At 33.7% G+C, this 22,438-nt stretch overlaps 3 protein-coding genes across 5 annotated transcripts in view; all 3 read left to right on the top strand.

Moving 5' to 3' along the window:
* The first annotated feature begins 1,568 nt into the window (after positions 1-1,568).
* LOC132730255 (uncharacterized) lies at positions 1,569-5,387 on the top strand. Of its 3 annotated transcripts, none has more exons than XM_060716137.1 (3): positions 1,569-1,649; positions 2,243-2,298; positions 3,457-5,387. In XM_060716137.1, exon 3 carries the CDS (start codon positions 3,457-3,459, stop codon positions 4,324-4,326), a length of 870 nt encoding a protein of 289 aa, XP_060572120.1. In that variant the 5' UTR covers positions 1,569-1,649; positions 2,243-2,298; the 3' UTR covers positions 4,327-5,387. The 3 variants fall into 3 exon arrangements, with proteins under 3 accessions (XP_060572120.1, XP_060572122.1, XP_060572121.1); XM_060716138.1 differs by having other exon boundaries at positions 1,600-1,649; positions 2,233-2,298; XM_060716139.1 differs by lacking the exon at positions 2,243-2,298.
* Positions 5,388-5,391: 4 nt separating this feature from the next.
* LOC132730249 (uncharacterized) lies at positions 5,392-7,786 on the top strand. The gene is made up of 2 exons (XM_060716129.1): positions 5,392-6,800; positions 6,882-7,786. Exons 1-2 carry the CDS (start codon positions 6,007-6,009, stop codon positions 7,525-7,527), a joined length of 1,440 nt encoding a protein of 479 aa, XP_060572112.1. The 5' UTR covers positions 5,392-6,006; the 3' UTR covers positions 7,528-7,786.
* A 4,004-nt stretch (positions 7,787-11,790) lies between these two features.
* Positions 11,791-22,438, top strand: part of LOC132730248 (uncharacterized) — a 37,521-nt gene continuing 26,873 nt past the window's right edge. Inside the window, exons 1-2 of the mRNA XM_060716127.1 lie at positions 11,791-11,881; positions 14,600-14,761. Coding sequence (XP_060572110.1) covers positions 11,791-11,881; positions 14,600-14,761 — 253 coding nt within the window. The remainder of the gene's footprint in view (positions 11,882-14,599; positions 14,762-22,438) is intronic.

Genomic DNA, 22,438 nt, shown 5'->3' with positions numbered 1-22,438 from the left:
AGGACATGTGCACACACACGATGTTACTCGGCAAAATGTCCAAAGTTTATCAAAACCACAAGATATATTAATTTGTTTGTTTCATATGTAAAGATCAGTAGTTGCTTTAGACATAAAGTATGTAAATGCACTTAAAATATTTTCACAAACCAAAAGTTAAAATGACATGCTTGTTTACAATATTTCGGATTTAAGGTACATCATAATTATGTCAATTGGTATTCTAAAGATGATTTTGATTATTAGATCATAATATAAATGATATACGAGTGTTTATTTACATTGACTTATACGTGACAAAACTACTTGAAGTCATTGTTCGAGTTATGGAATTTGGAAGATGTTTCGATTGGTCAATAATAAGGAACATTTTAAAGAAACATGTGAATAATGCCCTTGTGTCAATGTTAATATAGTTTTTATCTACTATATAATCAAATTTATTTCAAATCTCAAAAAAGAACAATAATGGAAGCTGTTTGTTGCCATTTTTTTCTTCTTTTCCTTTACAGTTAGTCATGCCAAGATATAAAAAAGTCCTATGACTTTGTAAAAAAGAAAAGAAGTATATCGAGGAGAAAAAATGATGAAGATAAACACAACTGAACAATTTAGCATACACTGTATTGTGTTTTATATCTATTTGAAAGACCCTGTGTTAGGATATATCTGCACGCATGCACAATTTGTATATATATTTCTTATAAGATGAGCGGGTATTATTGCCTTAATATTGCTAATTATTTTAAAAAAAATGATTAGTTATTCCTCGCTAAAAATATGCATGCCACATTATTAACACAAAAGTTTGCAACCAAAAATGCTTGAAGTATAAGTCTGCAACCAAAATGTGCTTGAACAAGATATTTTTGTGTATTGAACGTTATCTTCGGACTTGCAAACTAAACCATTTGTACAGCATTGACAGAAATATATTTTGATATTGTTAAATGCAGTTCAAAACTTACAAATTCGAATAAATAAGTAGAAAAACCGACCAGAACAGTCATATGTCAAATTTCAAAATATCTACATGATCAGTTTATATCTTCAATAACTTCGTCAAAACAGAATCTAGGATGCTGAAACCTTTAACCGAGTGTGGCATATATATTGCATTTTGGAATAGACATACTAATGAACTTCAATATAACAAAGAAACCCACTTGTCTGGCAATAATTCGTTCACCCGTTTAAAAAAAATCAAGCCGTGTTCGCCATTTTGTCAAGTTTGCAACCAATTCGCTCGCTTGAACCAAGTGTGCAACCACTTCACGTCCTGCCCCTTGATAAGGGAATCTGTGTTTGACATTATCTTAAACCAATATTTAATCATTTTTAACTTACGCATAAAATATATTGGAAGTCTTCCAAATTCACCATATAATGTAACATTTGATGTTTGTGCTAAAATTATAAAGTTTGTTTTAAAAATTTTATATGAACCTTTTCAATATCTGGTGCCTTATGAAAATCAAACACTTCACAACCATAATACTGTTTAAGCCCTATATGCTTGAACACGTTACAAGGGGAGTAATTCTTGATGGTTTAAATTTTTTTACGGTAGATGACGGTTGTACCGGAATTTAGCAGTCTACCTTTCCATTCGCCATCTTGTACAAGGGAAGGTCAAACTTTTGGACAGGGTGTATATTTTTGTAAAATAATCATGTTTAAGTTTAAATGTATCTTGAAATTTTGGTCATAATGGATGGATTAAACATTTGTAAATAAGCAGGAATACTTTTGATATTTATTTACATTGTTTTATATGTGGATTGACGCGGATTTTGATTTAGTAAATTTTATCACATTGTATAGGAAGCAGCCATTATCGGAAAATATTTGCGTCGGTAGTTCTACAAATGTTAGATTTGGATGTTTGATTATATATGTACACTTTAATTGTCTGGAAATTTAATAGGTAATTGGAATTATAAGTGTTTGAGCTAGGCTGATTGGCAATTTTGATCACATTGTTTAAGCAGCCGTTATCGGAAAATGATTTCATCGGTAGTTCTACCAATGTTAGAAGGATGTAAGATTATTTATTACATTTATTTGATTGAAAATTTATTGATTGAGCTAGGCTATATGATTATAATATATCATTAGGTCGAACGCAGGCCTGCTCACTGAAGTAATGTGAAGTGGTGCGAGACCACTAAATTTATTTATGCAAAGATTAAAGTTTCTTGATCACTCTATTTACTTTTTAATTTTAAACAGTCTTTTACAGTTGAAGCATCCTTTATCTCTGGTTCATCATCCCTGTGTCTGACAGCTTGACAAAAGGTTTTTCTTAGGTCGAAGGTGGTATAGTATAGATCTATATTATTCAAGATGTCAAATAAACAAGGTTCCTGGCGGTGCCAAGTAGCCCATCAGGGTTGTGATTCTCTGTTGTGGTTATGCACTCTGGCTGTGGTGCCATTTTATTTTCTGTTTTTTTTTTTTTTTTTTTTTTTTTCAATTTGCCTGGCAGTAGCTTACAAATTTTGTGGACAAATGTTTTTTGTCTGGTAGAGGATATAGAAGTATTTAAAATGCTACTGTTCAGTGTTGTATTTTTTTTTTAATGGCAATGTCATGCATATTTAGATAATATGTAACTTGGCATTTATTTTCATGTCAAATTTATATTATGATACATGTCACTGTTGGGTGCAGAATACATGTCACTGTTGGGTGCAGAATGTATTGAATACCATACATATTTAGAGTTAATATGGTATTTCTTTCAATTTATTTCGTTTTTGAGTGCCTAAATAAACAGTTGCCAGTTGGGCGTCTGTTGGTAATTAATTTGATGCAGGCGTTTGACCACTTGTATATTTAGGTACTTATTTCATTTCACATTTATTTTGTATTGATTGCCCATGTAAACAGTTGCCAATTGGGCGTCTGTTGGTAATCTATTTGATGCAGGTGTTTGACCACTTGTATTTCATTTTACATTTATTTTGTATTGATTGCCCATGTAAACAGTTGCCAATTGGGCGTCTGTTGGTAATCTATTTGATGCAGGTGTTTGACCACTTGTATTTCATTTTACATTTATTTTGCATTGATTGCCCATGTAAACAGTTGCCAATTGGGCGTCTGTTGGTAATCTATTTGATGCAGGTGTTTGACCACTTGTATATTTTGATTATTATTTCATTTCACATTTATTTTGTATTTGATTGCCCATGTAAACAGTTGCCAATTGGGCATCTGTTGGTAATCTATTTGATGCAGGTGTTTGACCACTTGTATACTTTTGAAATGTGGGGTAATTGTGATAGAGTTAATGTCTGATGAATTTTGTTCCCACATAAACAGTCGTTAACTTTGCGTCTGTTGGTAATCTTAATTTGCAGGTGTTGGCCTGCTTGTGTATATGATTTGCTACAATGTATATATGTATAGTTCAGTTATTTGTTTGTTATTAGAACACTATAACCGTTACAGATGCCTAAAGCTAAAAAGAGGAAAGTGGCTTCAGGTGATGAAGCGTCAGTCCCTACATCAAGTACATGTAATGTCATCCAGTTGTCTGATCAGCAGTTGGACCAAGTGGCGGAAAAAGTTGCTGAAAAAATGCATGTCCCTCAGCAGATACAGCATGGGGCTGAACAAATTGATGACACTATGTCAGGTGAGCCTTCTTTAGAAGACAATCTAGGGGTTCATTTGAGTAATGGGACTAAAACAAAAATTATTAATGGAGAGTTTGTCGAGTTACATACACTTTTACCCTCTAATAAGGACTCAGATGACAAGCAAGTTGTTGTTATTGATGGCAATATTCTAGTAAAAGAGAAAAGGACTAAATCTTCCTTAGATATTCATGCTTGGACAGATGCCTTTTTGATTTATGCTTCCGTCTACAGTTCGGTACATTGCAATGAAAGCCAGGGTCTCTTAAAATACATGTACAATGTTCGTTTGGCAGCTTCACGAGTCATGGGTAAAGGTTGGCTAAGCTATGATGAACAGTTTAGGCACAAAAAGGCTCGTAACCCATCATTGCCATGGTTTAAAGTTGACCAGGAATTGTGGTTATTGTATGTTTACAATAGTCGTAGCTCCTCTCAAGTTAAAAGTTCTCCTAATCAGATTAAGAAGTGTTATGACTTTAATTTCAAAGGCTTTTGCAATAAAGCACCTTGCAATTATTGTCATTTATGTATACTCTGTAGCAAATCTCATCCAAGTAAATCTTGTAAATTGAAATTAAACAGACCAAATGTTTCTAGTAGCAGGTCAAGTCCTAATCAAGGAGCTAGAGCAAGTGGAAGTAACAGCTTCGTCCCTTGGTCTGGCAAAGTCGCCAATTAATCTTAAGGTTCTACAAGATTTTTTAGCAGAGTATCCAAACAAGACGGATGCTGAACTTTTAAGAAATGGTTTTATGTTTGGTTTTAAACTTATGTATGAGGGGCCCAGAGTTGAGTCCTCTTGTCAGAATTTAAAGTCAGTAATTCAAAATCCAAATGAGGCAGTTAATAAGATTATGAAAGAAGTCAGAGCAGGGCGAATAGCGGGCCCTTTTAAAGAGAGGCCTTTAAAAAAATCTAAGGTTATCACCAATTGGCCTTGTTCCAAAAAAGAACGGATCATGGCGTTTGATTCATCACTTATCTTTTCCAAAGGGTTCAAGTTTAAATGATTATATAGATGACACATTATGTTCAGTTAAGTACACCTCTCTTGATAAAGTCATTGATTCTCTCAGTTTACTAGGATGTAATACATTACTTGGAAAAATTGACATAGAGAATGCATTTAGGATTTTACCTATACATCCTAATGATTTTAGCTTACTAGGCTTTACTCTGAATGGTTCTTATTTTATCGATAAATGTTTACCTATGGGGTGTTCTTTGTCATGTGCTCTATTTGAAAAGTTTGCAAAATTCTTAGAATGGTTAGTAATGGCTAAGGCTCCAAACGGCATAGTCCACCATTATTTGGATGATTTTATTTTCATGGGAAAACCTGACACCAATGACTGTATGAATCTCATGAATGCATTTTTAGGTATTTGTAAGGCTTTAGGTGTACCTTTAGCTGATGATAAGACAGTTTGGCCAAGTAAAGTTCTCGTGTTTTTGGGCTTTGAGCTAAATTCAATCCTGATGCAACTTCGAATACCGCCAGAGAAACTGGTAAAGCTTTCGGAGTTGCTAATCCTATTCCTTAAGAAAAAAAAAGACAACATTACAGGAATTTCAATCCCTCATAGGTTTATTAGATTTCTGTGCAAGGGCAATACCTTGCTCTAGGGCATTTAACAGACGTTTCTATGATGCTACATGTGGCATTTTAAAGCCAAACCATCGTTTAAGACTTACACACTCAATCAAAGAGGATTTAAAAATGTGGCTTTTCTTCATTGATTTTTTTCAATGGGTCTTGCATTTTTCCAGAGTTAAATTGGTCCGATAATTCTGTGTTACAATTATATACAGACAGCTCAGGCACATTAAGTTTAGGTTGTGCCGCAATGTTTGGCAAGCATTGGGTGTTCATGCAATGGCCAAAAAAGTGGTGCAAGTCACCAATCATGGCTGATCTGTCATTTCTAGAATTTGTTCCCATAGCACTTGCCTTTCACATTTGGCTTCCCAATTTTAAGGGTAAGAAAATTATCCTTAACACGGATAATGAAGCTTTAGTTACAATTTTAAACAAAAAATCTTCAAAATCTAAGTATGTTATGTACCTGCTTCGCCCATTTGTTTTAAATATGATGTTGAATAATATCCAAATAAAAGCTGTGCATGTGTCAGGTTTAAATAATGGCATTGCTGACTCTATTTCTCGTAAGCAGTGGGACAGGTTCCGTCGTCTGGCACCAGATGCCGATCAGCAAGCCACTTTGGTCCCGGACAGTTTTCGGAATCTGCTCTCTGGGCTGAGGCAGACAAACTATTAGATTCCAGTTTATCTAGCAATACTCACAAGGCATATACAAATGCTATTGAAGTTTTCAATCAATTCAGAACAAGACATCAAATGTTACTAACCTGGCCACCTCCATTGGAGCAAATGATTAGATTTATTGCTTACAATTCTTTGATTGGTCGTGCCCCAAGAACAGTTAGGCAATATGTATCTGGTATCGCATTCCATTGCAAGATTAACAATATTGAAGATATAACTCAAAAGTTTATTGTACGTAAACTTCTTAATGGCCTAGACAAAAGTTCGTTAAGGGTTGATAATAGGCTTCCAATAACTTTTGACTTACTTGGGAAGTTAGTGTCAATTCTACCAGCTATCTGTATTTCCAAATACGAAGAAACGTTGTTCAAATCTATGTTTCTCACAGCTTATTTCGGATTTTTTAGGCTAAGTGAATTAGTTTTGTCAAAATCCCCTGATGTGCAGCATGCTATATCAGTTGACAATGTTTCAATTGTTTCTGACATGTTACAAATTTTTGTACAATCATCTAAAACTGATCAAACAGGAAAAGGTGCGTTAGTACAGATTTCTTCTGTTGGTGGTGAATTTTGTCCAGTTATGGCTGTAAAGCAATTTCAATTAGTTCGTCCATCACTTCCAGGGCCTTTCTATTGCCATTTTTCAGGGCAACCTGTATCACGTTATCAATTTAATGCTGTGCTTAAAAAGGCTTTAAGCGCTCTAGGCCTTGCTAAAACAAACATCAAATCTCACTCCTTTAGAATAGGTGCAGCCACTGAAGCTGCTTTAGCGGGTTTGTCAGACACTGAAATAAAGGGTCTTGGTAGGTGGCAATCAAGCGCATTTAAGAGTTATATAAGAATACCGGTAAACAAAATTATTTCTCAAAGCTAACTATTTAATTGTCTGTTCACAATTATATTAGTCACAGTAGATTGGTGGCTGCAGGAAATCTAACTTAGATTTTTAAGAATTGCAGTACCTAGGAAGGTCATATGGATTGTTGGTTCATCAATAATCAAGTGGGCTGCTTATCATGCACGGGTTAATCATATAGGGGGATCACAATTGGATTTACAACGTCACAATGCCTCGTTATTCTGGCAGGGCAAGGGCGGCATGAGGTGGTATCAGGTTTATAATCGTATTCATCATTTATTGAAATTTGAGGACCGACCACATATTTTAATTTTACATTGTGGTGGCAATGATATTGCTCAAGTACCAGTATTACTACTGAGAAGAAAAATTTTAAGAACAATTCAAATCCTTAAACATGAAATGCCTGATGTAACTTTTGTATGGTCTCAAATTTTGCCAAGGCAGAAATGGCGCAATGAGATATCCCATCAAGCAATGGAAAAGGCTCGCAAACGCCTTAATAGTTACATAGCCACTAAAGTTATTGCATTAGGTGGTGGTTATATTCGTTACCCCGAAATCACTGATTCCAGTACTGGACTGTTTAGAGATGATGGGGTTCATTTATCTCACATGGGAAATGAATTATTTTTGTACAGGTTACAACAGGCTGTTCAGGCCTTCTTGAAAGACAATGCAAGTGTTTCACCTTTGGTGGGAGAAGATGGCCCATGGCTCAGGAATTAAACATTATTGGGTGGAATTTCAATTTTTCTTTTTTCTGTGGTGGCGATATGGCTGAATTGATTTAGTCATTATTCAGCCATGTGGCGTTTTTTAGTTTTCGCCACCAGCCTTTTTTGTGCTGTATTAAGTAAAAAGGAACGAAGTCAGCATCTGTTCCCAGGGCTTTCTTCGCTCTTTTGTATGTAAAATAATAATTAAGTTTTCATTGAGCCATGGCCGTATTCTCCCATTCATAAAATAAACAAGTATCAAATTTTGATATATTTTTGTGTTTTTTGTTTAGAGTTAGTTTTCCTTGTAATACTGTTTAAGCCCTATATGCTTGAACACGTTACAAGGGGAGTAATTCTTGATGGTTTAAATTTTTTACGGTAGATGACGGTTGTACCGGAATTTAGCAGTCTACCGTTCCATTCGCCATCTTGTACAAGGGAAGGTCAAACTTTTGGACAGGGTGTATATTTTTGTAAAATAATCATGTTTAAGTTTAAATGTATCTTGAAATTTTGGTCAGAAATATTGAAAGATACAACATCGAATAATTAAGAGAATACAATGCTCTTTGTGCTTGTTGTGATAATGATTTCTGAGCTTGATAAATACATCCGTTAGAAGATAACGTTACACCTAAATATGTAAAAGTACGTACATTATTGAGCTGACAATTGATATAAAATACTTCAAAATGTTCTGGATAATTTCCCTTTTTAAAAACCATAGCATCTGTTTTATCAATGTTAACTGTTATACCCCAATTGTTACAATACACAAATAAATTATTTAACAATCGTTGAAGCCCTTCAGAAGAATATGACATTAACACAGTGTCGTCCGCAAAAAGTAAAAGGAAAAATTTCAGTTCCTCTAAACAAAACGAATCTATTGTGTCATCAAGAATACATTGATACATTTCATTTATGAAAAACAAAAATAATAACGGCGATAAAGGCTCGCCTTGTTAAACAACTTTAACACTATCAAAACTTTCAGAACACATACCATTAACACGTACACAACTTTTTACATTTTCATACATTTTTGCAACATTTTAACAAGTTTTGTCGAAGCACCTGATTCTAATAACTTTAACCATAAACCATTTCTATATACAACATCGAAAGCTTTTCTTAAAGTCAACAAAAGCACAGTATAACTTTCTTTTTTTCGAGGGAGATAACTATATCTTCAATCGAAGACAGAACAAAAATGCAATCAATTGTGCTTTTGTTTTTTCTAAAACCATATTGAAAATCTGATAATAATTCATTTGATTCTGCCCATGAGCGAAGCCTTGTATCTAGCAAAACTGAAAATATTTTTGAGAAAATACTAGTGAGAGTAATACCTCTATAATTGTTAACATCGTTTGTGTCACCTTTTTGTGGAACAGGGACAATCATGCCCTTTGCCCAACCAACTGGATATATACAATTTACATACATATGATTGAAAAGTTTACATAATAATGGGGCTAACAAATCTTTACTGTCAATAAACATTTCAGGAATTAAACAATCAATACCCCCACTTTTCCCCCTCTTTAATGCCGACATTGATTTTAGAACCTCTACTATAGTAAATGATTTATCGAGCAGCTCTACATTAGATACGTTGCTATCATTAGACAAAATATTCTCAACATCATCATTTTCCGAAAAAAGTCTTTAAAATGATAAGAAAAACTTCCGAACTTATATTATTGTTTTTTGACTTTTTAACTTTTAAATTATTCACTTCTTTCCAAAACTGCTGTGGTTGTGTGGCAGCTAATTTATGCAAATTATTTTTTTGATTTGCCTTAAATTTCGTTTTAGCCTTACGTTTAGTGTAACGGTAAATGCGTCTTTTCCAAGAAGAATGTCACTGTTATTAGTAGATCTATTGCTTTTGTATAACTTCGAGGCTGAACGAAATTCACGTTTAGCCGTCTCGCATTCTTGCGTAAACCACGGACTTTTAAATTTGCGTTTACGATTTAAATTTGAGACATTTACTGACCTACCAAAAACGCTATATGCACATTTGTAAAAGATATCTGCAAATTGATCTACTCCAGAATTTATATCTATATTGGAAAAAATAATGTTATCAACAATACTTCTAGGTTATCTTTTTCTAGGTCAATTAAATTTTTATACTCTAAACATTTTACATTTCTCAACACGTTTTTATCAACAGAAGTGTCCTTACCTAAGGACTTTTCACAATGATTTTTATACACAAATTTATCTGTATAGGTGCATGGTGAGAACATGGATTTATGTCATGAACAATAAAATCTTTAATGTAATGAAAAATGTCACATGACATTAACACATAATCAATTATGCTATACCCAACATTTGACATAAACGTATAACTGCCTACACCCGCATCATCACCAATACGGACGTTAACGATTTTTAAGTCACTACATATATAGACATATATTTAATAATTTATTGCCCGAGTAATTTAAAGTTTTGTCCATAGAAAATCTAACAGGGAGGTTATAGTTCATACTGTCAAATTCATTATTTTCTAATACTGGTATATATTTTTCAAAAGTGCAAGAATTCTGCAAAAATTCAGTACGCTCTCCGCACCTCGAGTTTAAATCACCAATTACTGACACTTAACCCAATGCTTGGAATTTCCTCATTTTACTTTCTAATAATTCAAAAAATGCTATGTCATGAGACAAAAAATACACAGAATTACAAGGTGGTATATACACAAAACATAAATAAAGATCATTATCGAACGCAAAAACATCTTTACATAACTTGATCCATATAAAACCAGAGTTATCACTTTCAATTAAAGAAATTCCGTTACTTATTATTTTTATAAAAAAGACAAACACCACCGTGTCCTCTTCTTGAACCTATACTCTCATGTCTTGGAACAGAAAATAATGTATATCTATTTAATGAAAAGTTTTCGATAGTTTTTTGCCATGTTTCACTTAAAAAGATTACATCATCATCCAAAACAAAATTCAAAAAAGTCATCGTCACTTATACATGTATTAAAGCCTTCTATATTCCAAGAAACAATTGCTTAACTAGTCCCCATACCTTTCTCTGCTTTCATTGGAACTGCCCTATGTATATATGCACGTTATTATATTAATAATTATATACTACTAAAACCAAAACGAGCCTTATTTACACCCTAAACCCATCCCCCGCGGCATGACCGTTCTTTGCGTCTATCTTAATTCCTTGCCGGTACTGCATCAGTCACATTGTAGTTTTGTCGTCTCTCTAATTTAGCAACCTTAAAGCGCATAATTCTTGTTAATAAAAAATAAAATTGAGATCATTGTCAAACTTAAAAGGCCCATCATGGCTCTTGTTTTTTTCCCCTAGGTAATCTTGCCAATTCTGTGATCCTCTGATCCATATACTTATACGGGATTTTGAGAAGTTATCTATTTTCAAGACCACCTATTTGCACAAACAACAAACACCTTCAGCACACTTTTTCAATTTGATTAGGCTCTTGTGAACTAGTTTGGTCTGTCATCACTGGACTATCGGTGTCAGAGAAAACCGGATCAGACGAAAATCCCTCAGGGATTCCAAAAAAAGTAAGTTGTCCCGCATCGAGCGACATTTAAGATCCAAAATAGATTCAGCGACGGTTTTACTGTCAGCTTTTAGCTTTCTATTTTCATTAGCTTTTTGGAATATATAATATTGATAAATCTACTTTGAGCATTATATTAATAATATAAAACCATTAAAAATGTGCTACAGGATCTTTAATTGCTTTTGGAAAAAAGTCTGTGATTAAAAAGCAACCATTTGTAATATCAGGAAAGACATATGCTTATGAAATGCTTTATCTGGTATATCCACTGCTATAAAATATAAAAGGAAGAAATTAACAAAAAAATTAAGAGCGTTGACGCTAGAATGCAGCCCCATATCATCTTTCTCATAGAAATTTGTCAAAAACGCATCATTTAATGGTGGCCATTTTGGATTTTGAAGCCAAAATGGAATTTATACCGATGCTACTAAAAAACATTTTTCCAAGAAATTACTATCATTAACCTACAATGTAAATTTATATCTTTTTCATGCCGTAAATAATTTCATTTTGTCATTTTGGTGGCCATCTTGGATTTTTAAAAAGTGAATCTCAGGCTAAAATGAACCGAAATACTATTTCCTGCCACCAAGCCAAGTTACATGCTTTTCACAGAAGGTGCCCAATTATTTCATTGATTTCTTTGACTACTAAACTACATAAAAAATTACACATTGTATAATCATGCCCATTGATGCTATTGTATTCACTACAATTAGCTTTGGTATTGCAGGAACCACATTAATTGCTGATAAGCCCAAGCTATCTGCGGGTGGTAATTTTCCTTTTATAATTTACATTGCATTACATCTGTAAATGCAATTTTAACTGCAGTTATGTCTTATGTTAAGACCTTGTTACAAATTTTTATGGTTTTATATCATAAATCTTATGTTTATGTGGCCTCTACAGTGGACCTCTATATTTTGTTTTCAAATAATAGCCCTCCGGTCAAAATTTGTTCTGTCCCGGGGAACATAGATTTTCCATTTATTGTAAAATCTTTTTAAAAACATCTCTAAATCTACAGAAGCTAAAACTTAGTTTCAATAGCATCAAGTGACTTCGTAGCAGCCATTTACTTTATAGAAATGTATTTCATAGCAACCACTGACTTCCATAGCAAACATTATCTTATCTACAATTGGATTTTATTTATTTTGTACAGCAACCAGTGACTTCTTCAAACTCCGCGCACCGGTAACGCTACGGCCAGTAACCACTGCCTTCACACAAATAACGTGATGATGGTCTTATCACATGATTGTGTAAAAATTGCGTATACGCCAATAAAATCGTTGAAAAAATGTTTTATCTGTAATAAACAGCGACATTAAAACTTGAACTCTGGTCTCAAATATGTCGATATGATTGAAAGAAAATCATTTTCGTAAAGCGAAGAGTCGAAATTAATAATTACTTGAACGAGAGGGGCCATTGTTTTGGAAATAAACGGTGCGGTATTAAAATTTTTAAAAATTATTTTCATAATATTTATGTTTCCAAAATTATTTTTTATTTTAGTTCACATCTAACACCTAACGGTCTTGAAACATTAACAAAACCGTGTTTACTTTTTAAAATAAAAATAAAAATTGAAAAAATTCATATCGTCAAAAATGTTGACGAAAATGTTGTGATGGCAGAGATCTAATCCTGTCAGGGGAGATCACTGCGTAGGAGATTGTGACTTCTTATGTAACTGTTGTGTTCACGTAGCAAAAGCAACCAGTAATGTTTTAACATGTGCAATATTTCAGATACAAATATGAACTTTGTGATATCAGTTTAAGATTTAGATTTTCTATCTGCTTTTGTTTATAGTTTAACAATGTCACTTGTTCCTTCTCATGGACATTATCAATATTCAGGTGAGCGATATTAGCGCCATCATGGCCCTCTATTTTTTGTGTTGCTGTTTAATTTGAACAAGTCTGACACAACTCCTAAATCTGAAAATAAATCAAAAACACATATATATACATGTATATAGTAAATGAATATATATTCTCTGAATATGACGATAAGTGTATCCCGTTAAGATGGTTATGGAAAAATAGAAATTACAAAATGTAATAAAAATGGGTAAATAAATAATATTGGTTTTCGTTGTATCAAGAGCCTAAAAGGAAGGAATACCTTTTTATGAAAAACAAACTGACATTTAGCTGATTAATATGCTGTGACATGTAGAGAAAAATAAATACCAACATTAACTTTGCGAATATGTTTTCTCTTGTATATCTGATACGATTTCTGATGTTTACACCGGTGCTTTAAAATCGCATTGACAAAGGGTCAAAGGGTGGTTTACCAATATCATTAAAACAAGTATTAGCATTTTCAAAAAATACTAGGTATTGCCTTTTTCGCGAAATAAATTCATGCACAATAGAGCTCTAGAGAGAAATAGTCCATAACCCCCGCAGGAGCCTACAGTTTCGTACATAATTATAAGACAGTATTTCAGTTCTGTATTTAAGTAACCCGACACAAACATGGCAAATCGCGTGCCCTGTAGACGCCCCTTTTAAAGGTCTTTCGTCGTATAACCATAATATGGTTAAATTCTCCATTCTGTTTAGCTAATGACAGGCGGTGTATGGGTAGAAATGATCAACTCCTGCTAATTCCAGGAACATCAACAAATTACCGCTACACTTTTTGCTTCATGTAAAACAAATAAGTTGAGTTAAGATTTGATGGCAAACCAACGTGACTTGGAATAAAACAAGGGCAACATTGTCGCAAAATACGTCCCTCACAAAGGCTTTTGACAGAGATGTGGGCCTTATAGATATGCATATAGGAAATATGCTCTGTGCAATATCCGAAAAATATCTGGATATTTTATCATCTCTAGTGACCTTGACCTTGCAAAAATTAACCTCAATTACATATTTCACACGTGTAGTCAAGATAGTTCATCATTTCTGTTACAATCTATAAATAAATGATGACTAAATGGTCCCTGTACACAAACTTTCACCTCTCTTTTGACCTTGACTTTGATGGGAGTCCGAGTGAGAGCATTTAGGGGTAAAAAACCTTATCCCGTCTAACGATTTCTTAGAATAAAAACATATTTTACCTACGAGTCGACGGGATGTTTACAAAATCCCAGCCAGATTTGAAGAATTTTGCAGGTGCGCGATTACCATTGCATAAGCTAAAGGAATATATCAGTTTTCTCAATCTATTTCAAAAGAATTATTGTTGAGAAATGTGCAATAAAAACGGCTCTCAGTTGTAATAAACAGTCTCCCTGGGGTTACAAATTCCGGTCTATACCGGCAGCCGATGTAAGAATTTCACTTTTATATTTCAGTACATAACACGTGACTCTCATCATGTTCTCTAACTAGAATTCCAGATCTACAAATCTGCAAAAAAATAGATCACGTCAACATAAAAAACAATTATAATGATTTTTATTCCTTACCGCAAATATAGAATTCTATTATGCAGCAGGATGTGTTTTTTATTTTTTCAGACACTAAAGCGAAAACAGGTTTTGAAATTAGCATAGGATACAGCTTCTTGGAATTTGCAGGGCTTTTTGAGGGGAAAAAACAGATAGCAGAGTTTCTGCATGAGATATTTTTGGTAGACCCGAGGGATGTATATGATCTTGAATTAGCTGAGGCTGCAGAGGGTAAACCATTTTCTAACGGTTGTCTATTGTAAAAAATAGAAATGCCAACATTTAGCAGAATACATGCATGCTCAAAATGCGAACGCACGCATTTATCAAACCGGCCAATCTTTTGAAAAGTGTAATAAAGGTCTTTTTATAAGTGTTCACATGGCAGCCACACTTACCAAAGGTCATATGGCGATTTTCAAACTTTATATTGGCGGAAAAAGACCTAAAATGCCCCTCCGTGCAGTATTTTAGACATTGATGGGCACCAGAGTTGCTTCCTCGTATGACACAATCCAAGTCCCTGGCGGGTACGAACCCACGGCGATGAGGAGCTGGTGGTTTGAGGTCAAGGACCTTAACCAGTCGGCTAGGACCGCATTACGTGAAAACCGTTTCGTAATGATCTGTTTTTGAGGTATCGTTTCTTTAACTATACCAACTTTAAAATCAGGTATATATTTCATATTTACAGTACCATTTCAGGCATGTGTTTGTCAAATTATAACAAAAAACCTACTTTTATGAGATTTTGTTTATGACAAATTATTTATTCAATTTACATTTTTACAATTGTTTTTACATATTTTGTTTAGTAAAGCTTTAAATTTTAACATGGTCATTTTGAAATTTTCTATATTGTCCTTCAACTATTCAATTAAAAATGTGAAAGCTTCTAGATTATACTTGAATGTTATTAGTCGGTTGTTACACAACTGTCAACTGTTTTGTATGTGTTCTATATTATTTAAAAATCAAAGCACTGCAAGCACTGAGGTATACATTGCTTGACATCAAGACCATGTGATTTTAATCTACTGAACTCAATAGAAGTCATCTGCTGGTTACAATCAATTTCGAACACAAATCTAGGCTTATTTCTTCTCAAGTTATTAATAGGACAAGAAAGAGGTGTTGTTCCTACAGACTAGTGCTGTGTTTTTCCAGGCAATACTATATGGTTTGCGAAATTGAAGAGCAATACAGAAATCAGTTTTCAAAAACCGGTTTATTATCTGCAGTATACAATGCTAAAATAGTAAAATAGAGTCTTAAGTGTTTTTATCTATTACTTTAAAAACAAGACCAACATGTGGGTTTGTAGTCTACAAAAATAGGGTATTGAATCATTCAGCAAGACTTAAAAGTTAGGTGAACATTTTTGTTTACATGCAAAACGCATTCACTGGAAAAAATGCACTCCATAGTGCAATTATTGATTCAAAATAAAAGCATTTGTACTTAACAAAATTTAGGCATCAAAGCCCTAAGCTCTAGCCTTGTACATTCTTAAATTTTTACTACAAGTACATTACGAAAATTAATGACCCCCCCCCCCCCCTACAAGGCAAATTTTATCCCAGGGCTAAAATTAAAACAATCTTGGTAGAGGTCGACTACACAATGCTTCATGCCAAATATCTTACCTCTAGTCTTTGTCAATTCAGAGGGGAATACTGTTTAAGTTTTTTTTCTATATATGTATATACATTTTTAAGGAAATCCTAAGACACCATGGTGCCTGGTAAACCTTGTACCTTCAGACAAGATTTTAAAAAAAAAAAAAATATTGTATACATACCATATAATGAAAACCCAAAAAGACTCCTTGGCAGAGCCATTTTGACCCCAGGGCTATAATTTGAACAATAGTTGATAGAGGTTTATTACACACGTAAAGGTTTCATGCCAAATATCAAAACATCTAGCCTTTGTCAATCCAGAGGAGAATATTTTTTAAGTTTTTTTTTTTCTATACATGTTTATACATTTAAGGAAAACCTATGACACCCTGGTGCTATTTCACTAGGGCAACATTTGAACAACTTTGGTAAAGGACGTACTTATGATATTATTTACCAAGTATCTTTAAAGCTCTAAGCCTTAAACCTTCTGATAAAAAGATTTTAAAAAAGTTTTTTGCTATATACATATAAGGAAAACCTTAATATATGACCCCAGGGGTGAGGCTAATTTTGACCCTTGGGCTGTAACGTGAATAATCTTGGTAGAGGTTAACTACCAAATGTTTCATGACAAATATCTAACCTCTAGTCTTTGTCAATTCAGAGGAGAAGATTTTAAGTTTTAACTACATACATATCAGGAAAATCTATGAACCCTAGTGCAGGGCTAATTTGACACCCAGGGTATAATGTGAAAATCTTGTGAATGTCTACCAGACAATGCCTTTTGCAAAATATCTATGCTCTAGGCCTCATTTAAGTCTTTGAACAACTTTGGAAGCCCTTTACTCATGGAACAACCCTGTCAAATTTGGTTAAATTGGACAAGATGTTTTCAAAAGATGTTAACTACATAATGTATAAAACACACACACATGCACGCATGCATGCACACACACACACACAAAAGAGGGGAATCGCTATATATATGCCAACACAGCATCTACATGCATCAGACCAGCAGTCCAACACATTTTCAAAAAATAAAATGACAATTACATTGTTGATGTGTTGAAAGCCTTGTGAAATTTAATAAAATTAAGCTTAATATAATATCTAGAATAAACTTTCATTTTTTCATTCCAAACTGTAAACAAACAATATGAGGTATGGTACATGTTATGGTCAACCAAGTGGATCTCATTGGAGCTAGGTGGAGAGGAGTGTGGGAATCCAAAGATTAGTAAATCATGTTTGCTTACTGAGTTCATCAGAAAGTATTTAAGCACTAAGTTGAAATTTATATGGCATAATGCACTTTGTGTGTGTTAATATGCTATATATCAAAATTAAATACTCAGTATCTTTTTTTGTTAACTATAAACTTAAAGAATTAATAAATTTCTTTTATATAATCTATGAATTCAGTTATAGTATCTTTTTTGGTTTGACTTTTATCACAGTCTGTGCTTTTTGTGATACCATACTATTGTTTCCGGCACCTTTACTCCAAGTAAGCAAATGAAGTAATTGAAGACCAGGACCTTGAGTGTAGTAACTTCCTTTCTGAGTGGGGGATCTCTGAACATCACTGTCTGTCCTGTCCACCTGGTCTCGATATCGGATTTGTCTTGGTACAGACCATCCTGTCTCTATGGTCTGCAAGGTCGTGCATGTATGGCCAGCTGGGACTGTTTAATGTTCACCGAGGAGAACTCCATATAGTTTTTTTGACAATCAATAAATATTTCACAATCCAATAGGAAAAAAAAGATTCATGTAGTATCTTTTTTAGCTAAATCCTTTCAAGCTATCATCATCGTGTACAATAAAACTTACTGGTAAGGAGTTAATTAAGGGCTTCTCCCCAAATACAAAAAAGGTCAAATTAAGAAGTAGTACTGTTACAATGCCTTATCAAAAATAAAGTCACATGCATATATAGACAATAACTAAATTTTTAACAATATTGATTTAATACAAATAAATCATTAATATATGCAGTCCAGCCAATAATGAGCTGAAAATATTTATCAATATCAAAGAGTGAGAAAATGAAATGCAGACTGACTAAAACTCAAACCAGAGACACTCAGAATACCATACCTCAGCACTACCAAAAAACCCAGAACCCTTGGAATACCATACAGCAGCTCTACAGCTTAAATATTTTCAGTCTCATAGTTCTATGTATTGACATAATCCACAGCATATTGAAATGTTTCCTTTTTCATTGGCACACTTAAGTAACAAAGTGAATTGACTTATGACTCAGTTATGTACCATCATCACTGCGGTATACCGTACCCCGGATATTGCTCGATATTATGAGGACGTCCCATTTCGCGACTTTGAACGAGGAAAGAAGGTAAGTTAAGTGACGTTATTTAGTCATTTTGAAATGGTTTGATATAAATTTTATAGAAAAACAAATACTTCGATAATTTCGCTAGTTATTGAAACCCCAAAAATGTTGACAAATAGCTTTGAAATGTAATTAGGAGGTAAAATTCGTCTCTTTCCTCACGTGATAAATGAGCTCGGATCAGTCAAATTTGACGTTTTTGTGCAATTACTACCTTAAAAGAAAAACTTGAATCGAGTGAAATGTGAAAATGATGATAAATTTTATGTTGTAAATGTTCATTCAACAATAGAACCTCAGATGACAGAGCATTTTGAGAATAAATACACATGTCAGTGTACCGAGTATTGCTTTGGAGTTGCCTGCCGGTGTCACGAGTATTGCTTTTTAGTGTAACGAGTATTGGTTATCAATATAGAGTAAATTGCAAGTAGTTAACACAGAGTATTTACCACATTAATTTTTAAATATTTCTTATTGTGTATACTTATGTACGGAATATGCAGTTCGGAGGTACTTTGCTGGAAACAACTGCGAATAATCCAGATTTTCATTCCTGCTCATGAAAAAATCTGAGTGGCACGAACTGAGCAATTTTGTGTGTTTACAAAGTTCTCGTTGTTATCGAAGGATCACCCTTTCCAGAATTTGTTAATAATTATTGCATATCTTACTTTAAATAGTAAAAAAATGCATTCAAAATGCATTAATGCTGCCTCAAGATTGTCAATATTAGGCGGTATTGAGCAAGTGTGTCAATATCTAATATCAACCGACTTCCTACTATGTAAAAATCCATATAAAGGTAACTTTCGGTCATTTTGCACCTGCACTCGAGCAAAGGCAGACCGTCTGCACGTGAAATTTGTTACGTCATTAGCAATGAGTTATCGTATCACTGTCGAGCGGTACAGCTAAAAAAACGAATACTGGATTTTGATAAGATTATGATAAAGGGAAGCAGATGCAATAAAAAGGTTATGTTCCTCATAACCTTTTACCTCATAAAGGCATGTTTTGAAGGCTTTACACACCACCTCTATTGAGGCCTCATATAGTGTAAAACATGCGCTATTTAGGCCCCAAACACTGTTTTTTCTTTTAAGAAATGTTGTTGACTTGATCACTTTTTCGGCGTCACTCCCCCACCATATTAAAAAAGGTACATCAAGGGGGGTGCTACAGAAGGATGTGCCCCCTTCTGTTTGGGGGGTTTGAAGTGGGGCAGTAGCCCCTCTAATCGCCGAGAAGATTTGGAACTTGTGGTGGGGGGCTTAAATGGCCTCAGGTCGATTTAAAGGTATCGTGTAATCAACGCCGAAAAGCCTTAGACCTTATCTCAATCAATTAAAAAGTTGCTGCACCTTGAAATCAGTTTTGATGGGAAAAAAAACAACGCAAAGTAGAGATTTTTGGCAATATTGAGACGGCCATGGTATTTGGAAATTTAAAATTGAGCATGCTTTTCCACAGGCTATGGTCCAGCCAACATTTGTGCCCAGTTTGATCAGTATTGAAGCATTTTTTTTTATATTTTCATAGCAGTCTGAACTTATACCAGGAGGCTTAATTCAATGAAAACGGCCATCTTTCGCAAGATGCTCATGCAGTAAAAGGTTAAGACGATACCGGCATGCTTGGACGGCATAAGCCCTCGGGCCAATATTTGACTAAGTCTGTCGATATGTTTCTTAAGGCAAACTTTCCGTGTAAAAACCTATTATTAATGTCATCTGAATATGTTTTGTATTCTTTTCCTTCTCAGAGATGGTCTCATTGATCACAGTTTCTTGAGATATGTATTTAAAGATTTTATCGTCGATTTTGATGGTTCTACCCTGCTCTCCCGACCCTGCTTCCGACCATGCACACATTTTATTTCATCCATAGTGTGATTTTCAATCAAATGGGAAATTAAATCTCTCTACGTATTTGCCCATAGGAAAAGAACAGTAATAACACTGAAAATGCATTTTTGAATCTGAAATATTTAAATAAATATATAAACAGTACATTATCAGCAAAACAAAATGGAATCGATAAACAGACGTAAAAATAAGACAAAAATATCGATTTTCCATACTAATGTGCTCATTCTGTTTTGCAATACACTGTACACTAAAGTTGAGTTAATTTGCAATACTCTGTACACTTAAAATCAATACTCGGTACACTTTCTTGTATCTTTTTTGGCCTGTATCTTTTTGTACTTTCACACTTTTTGCCTGAAATTTGGACAAAACATAATTGGATTGTGAATAAAAAAATTGCTCGATTCAATTTTTTTATATTGGTAATATAAAAATTTCTAACGATTCTACAATATCGCGGTCAGTATTTTCTCGTGAGCAGCGGAGCGTTTAGGGGTAGTTTAATAAATTTCACAAATATCTGTAATACTTTTATGTCTTTTAGAGCTACAAAAATACCTCTAGATATATAAAACCCGTTGAGATAAATGAAGTAGCCATTAGTTCGGAAAATATCGTCGCTGAACTTACCTTCGTTCCCCGTTCAAAGTCGCGAAATGGGATGAAAGTCCTCATAATATCGAGCAATATCCGGGGTACGGTATACCGCAGTGATCATAAACATATATTGGACCCTAAAAGTAACAGGGTGAAAATATCACAGGGTGAGAAAAATGTGCAGTTTGACCGGAATCAAACCTGAATCAGAATATTATACATGTATGTGGGCTGTACTGACTCACTCAGCTGAGCTATCTAGCTGGCAATGTCAATTATCTATTACACATGGGCAAAGAAGTCAAAGAAACATTCATTGATAATGACCCATTATTTAAAGTAAATCATATCAGAAACATCCCTTGAAAATGATATCATTTCATTTTTGACCCACAGTTATTACCACTACCTCCTAATGGGCCTAAGTAAACTGAGCCTGCAGAATTTTATAATTTTGCTGTCTGTCAGACATGGCAATTTCTTATGGGTTTCATCTTTATCTCCATTTGAAGGGATGTAACTCATGTTTACTAAATAGTTTGTTCTTATCTGTCTATCTTAGCCATTACAGACTATTCTAGCTTTATATAAACATAAAAAATCTTTTATATTAACAAACAAATCATAATAAGATGAAAAATTTACCAGTTGGAGAAATTCATCAAATGGATGGAGGTCCAGGAATGATGAATATGGATAGAAATATTTTTTTTGACTGGCTTTATGTACCTTCTAGTTATCATTGTGGCAAGGAATTTTATAATTATTCAGTTAAACCTGGTTTTTCAGTTAAGATTTCATCATAAAAAGATCTTCAGGACTCTAAATAAATTCAAATTTGTGGTATCAGGGGAAATTAAATTACTATTTGTGCTAAATCTGATCATAAACATCAATCTAAATATTTAGAATGTACCTGTGTTGAGTGTCATATTTCACTCTTCACTTTGGTTATCCCAGGTCAACCCTTTTTTTTACTAATGGCTTTAATTTAACTGCCCATGCAATCATAAGCTCATATATGGCTAATAATTTTACCTTATATATATATATATATATATCAATAGTCTAAGGAGTTATGTAAAAAATGTTAAGGGTGGCTCAGCCTGACTGAGTGATTTGATTGTAAATAACATATTTCAAAATATATTTCTGGACTCAACATGCTTTCAAAACTCTGTAAGAAAACTGTCAAATGATGAATAATTATCTGGATTTGTTACCCAAAATCTGTGTGATTCTAGCACTTCATTTTTTCTAGGATTGCAATAGCTTTCTATTTTGTCAAATAATTTTTTTTCACTTTCAGTTTATGTTCTGCATTTGCCCATGTAAATTGATAACTTTAAGTTTAAGTTTAAACATAGTTTATTTCAAACAATGATACAAGTACATGTTGTTAATACATTTACAATAATTAGATACACGAATGAAAAAGGATTAGAGCCGA

Source organism: Ruditapes philippinarum, unplaced genomic scaffold, assembly GCF_026571515.1.
Source record: "Ruditapes philippinarum isolate M1 unplaced genomic scaffold, ASM2657151v2 ctg1655_1_1_1_1, whole genome shotgun sequence".
Lineage (NCBI taxonomy): Eukaryota > Metazoa > Mollusca > Bivalvia > Venerida > Veneridae > Ruditapes > Ruditapes philippinarum.
Note: the sequence above shows the minus strand (reverse complement) of the source record. Positions and strands in the feature narration are given on the sequence as shown.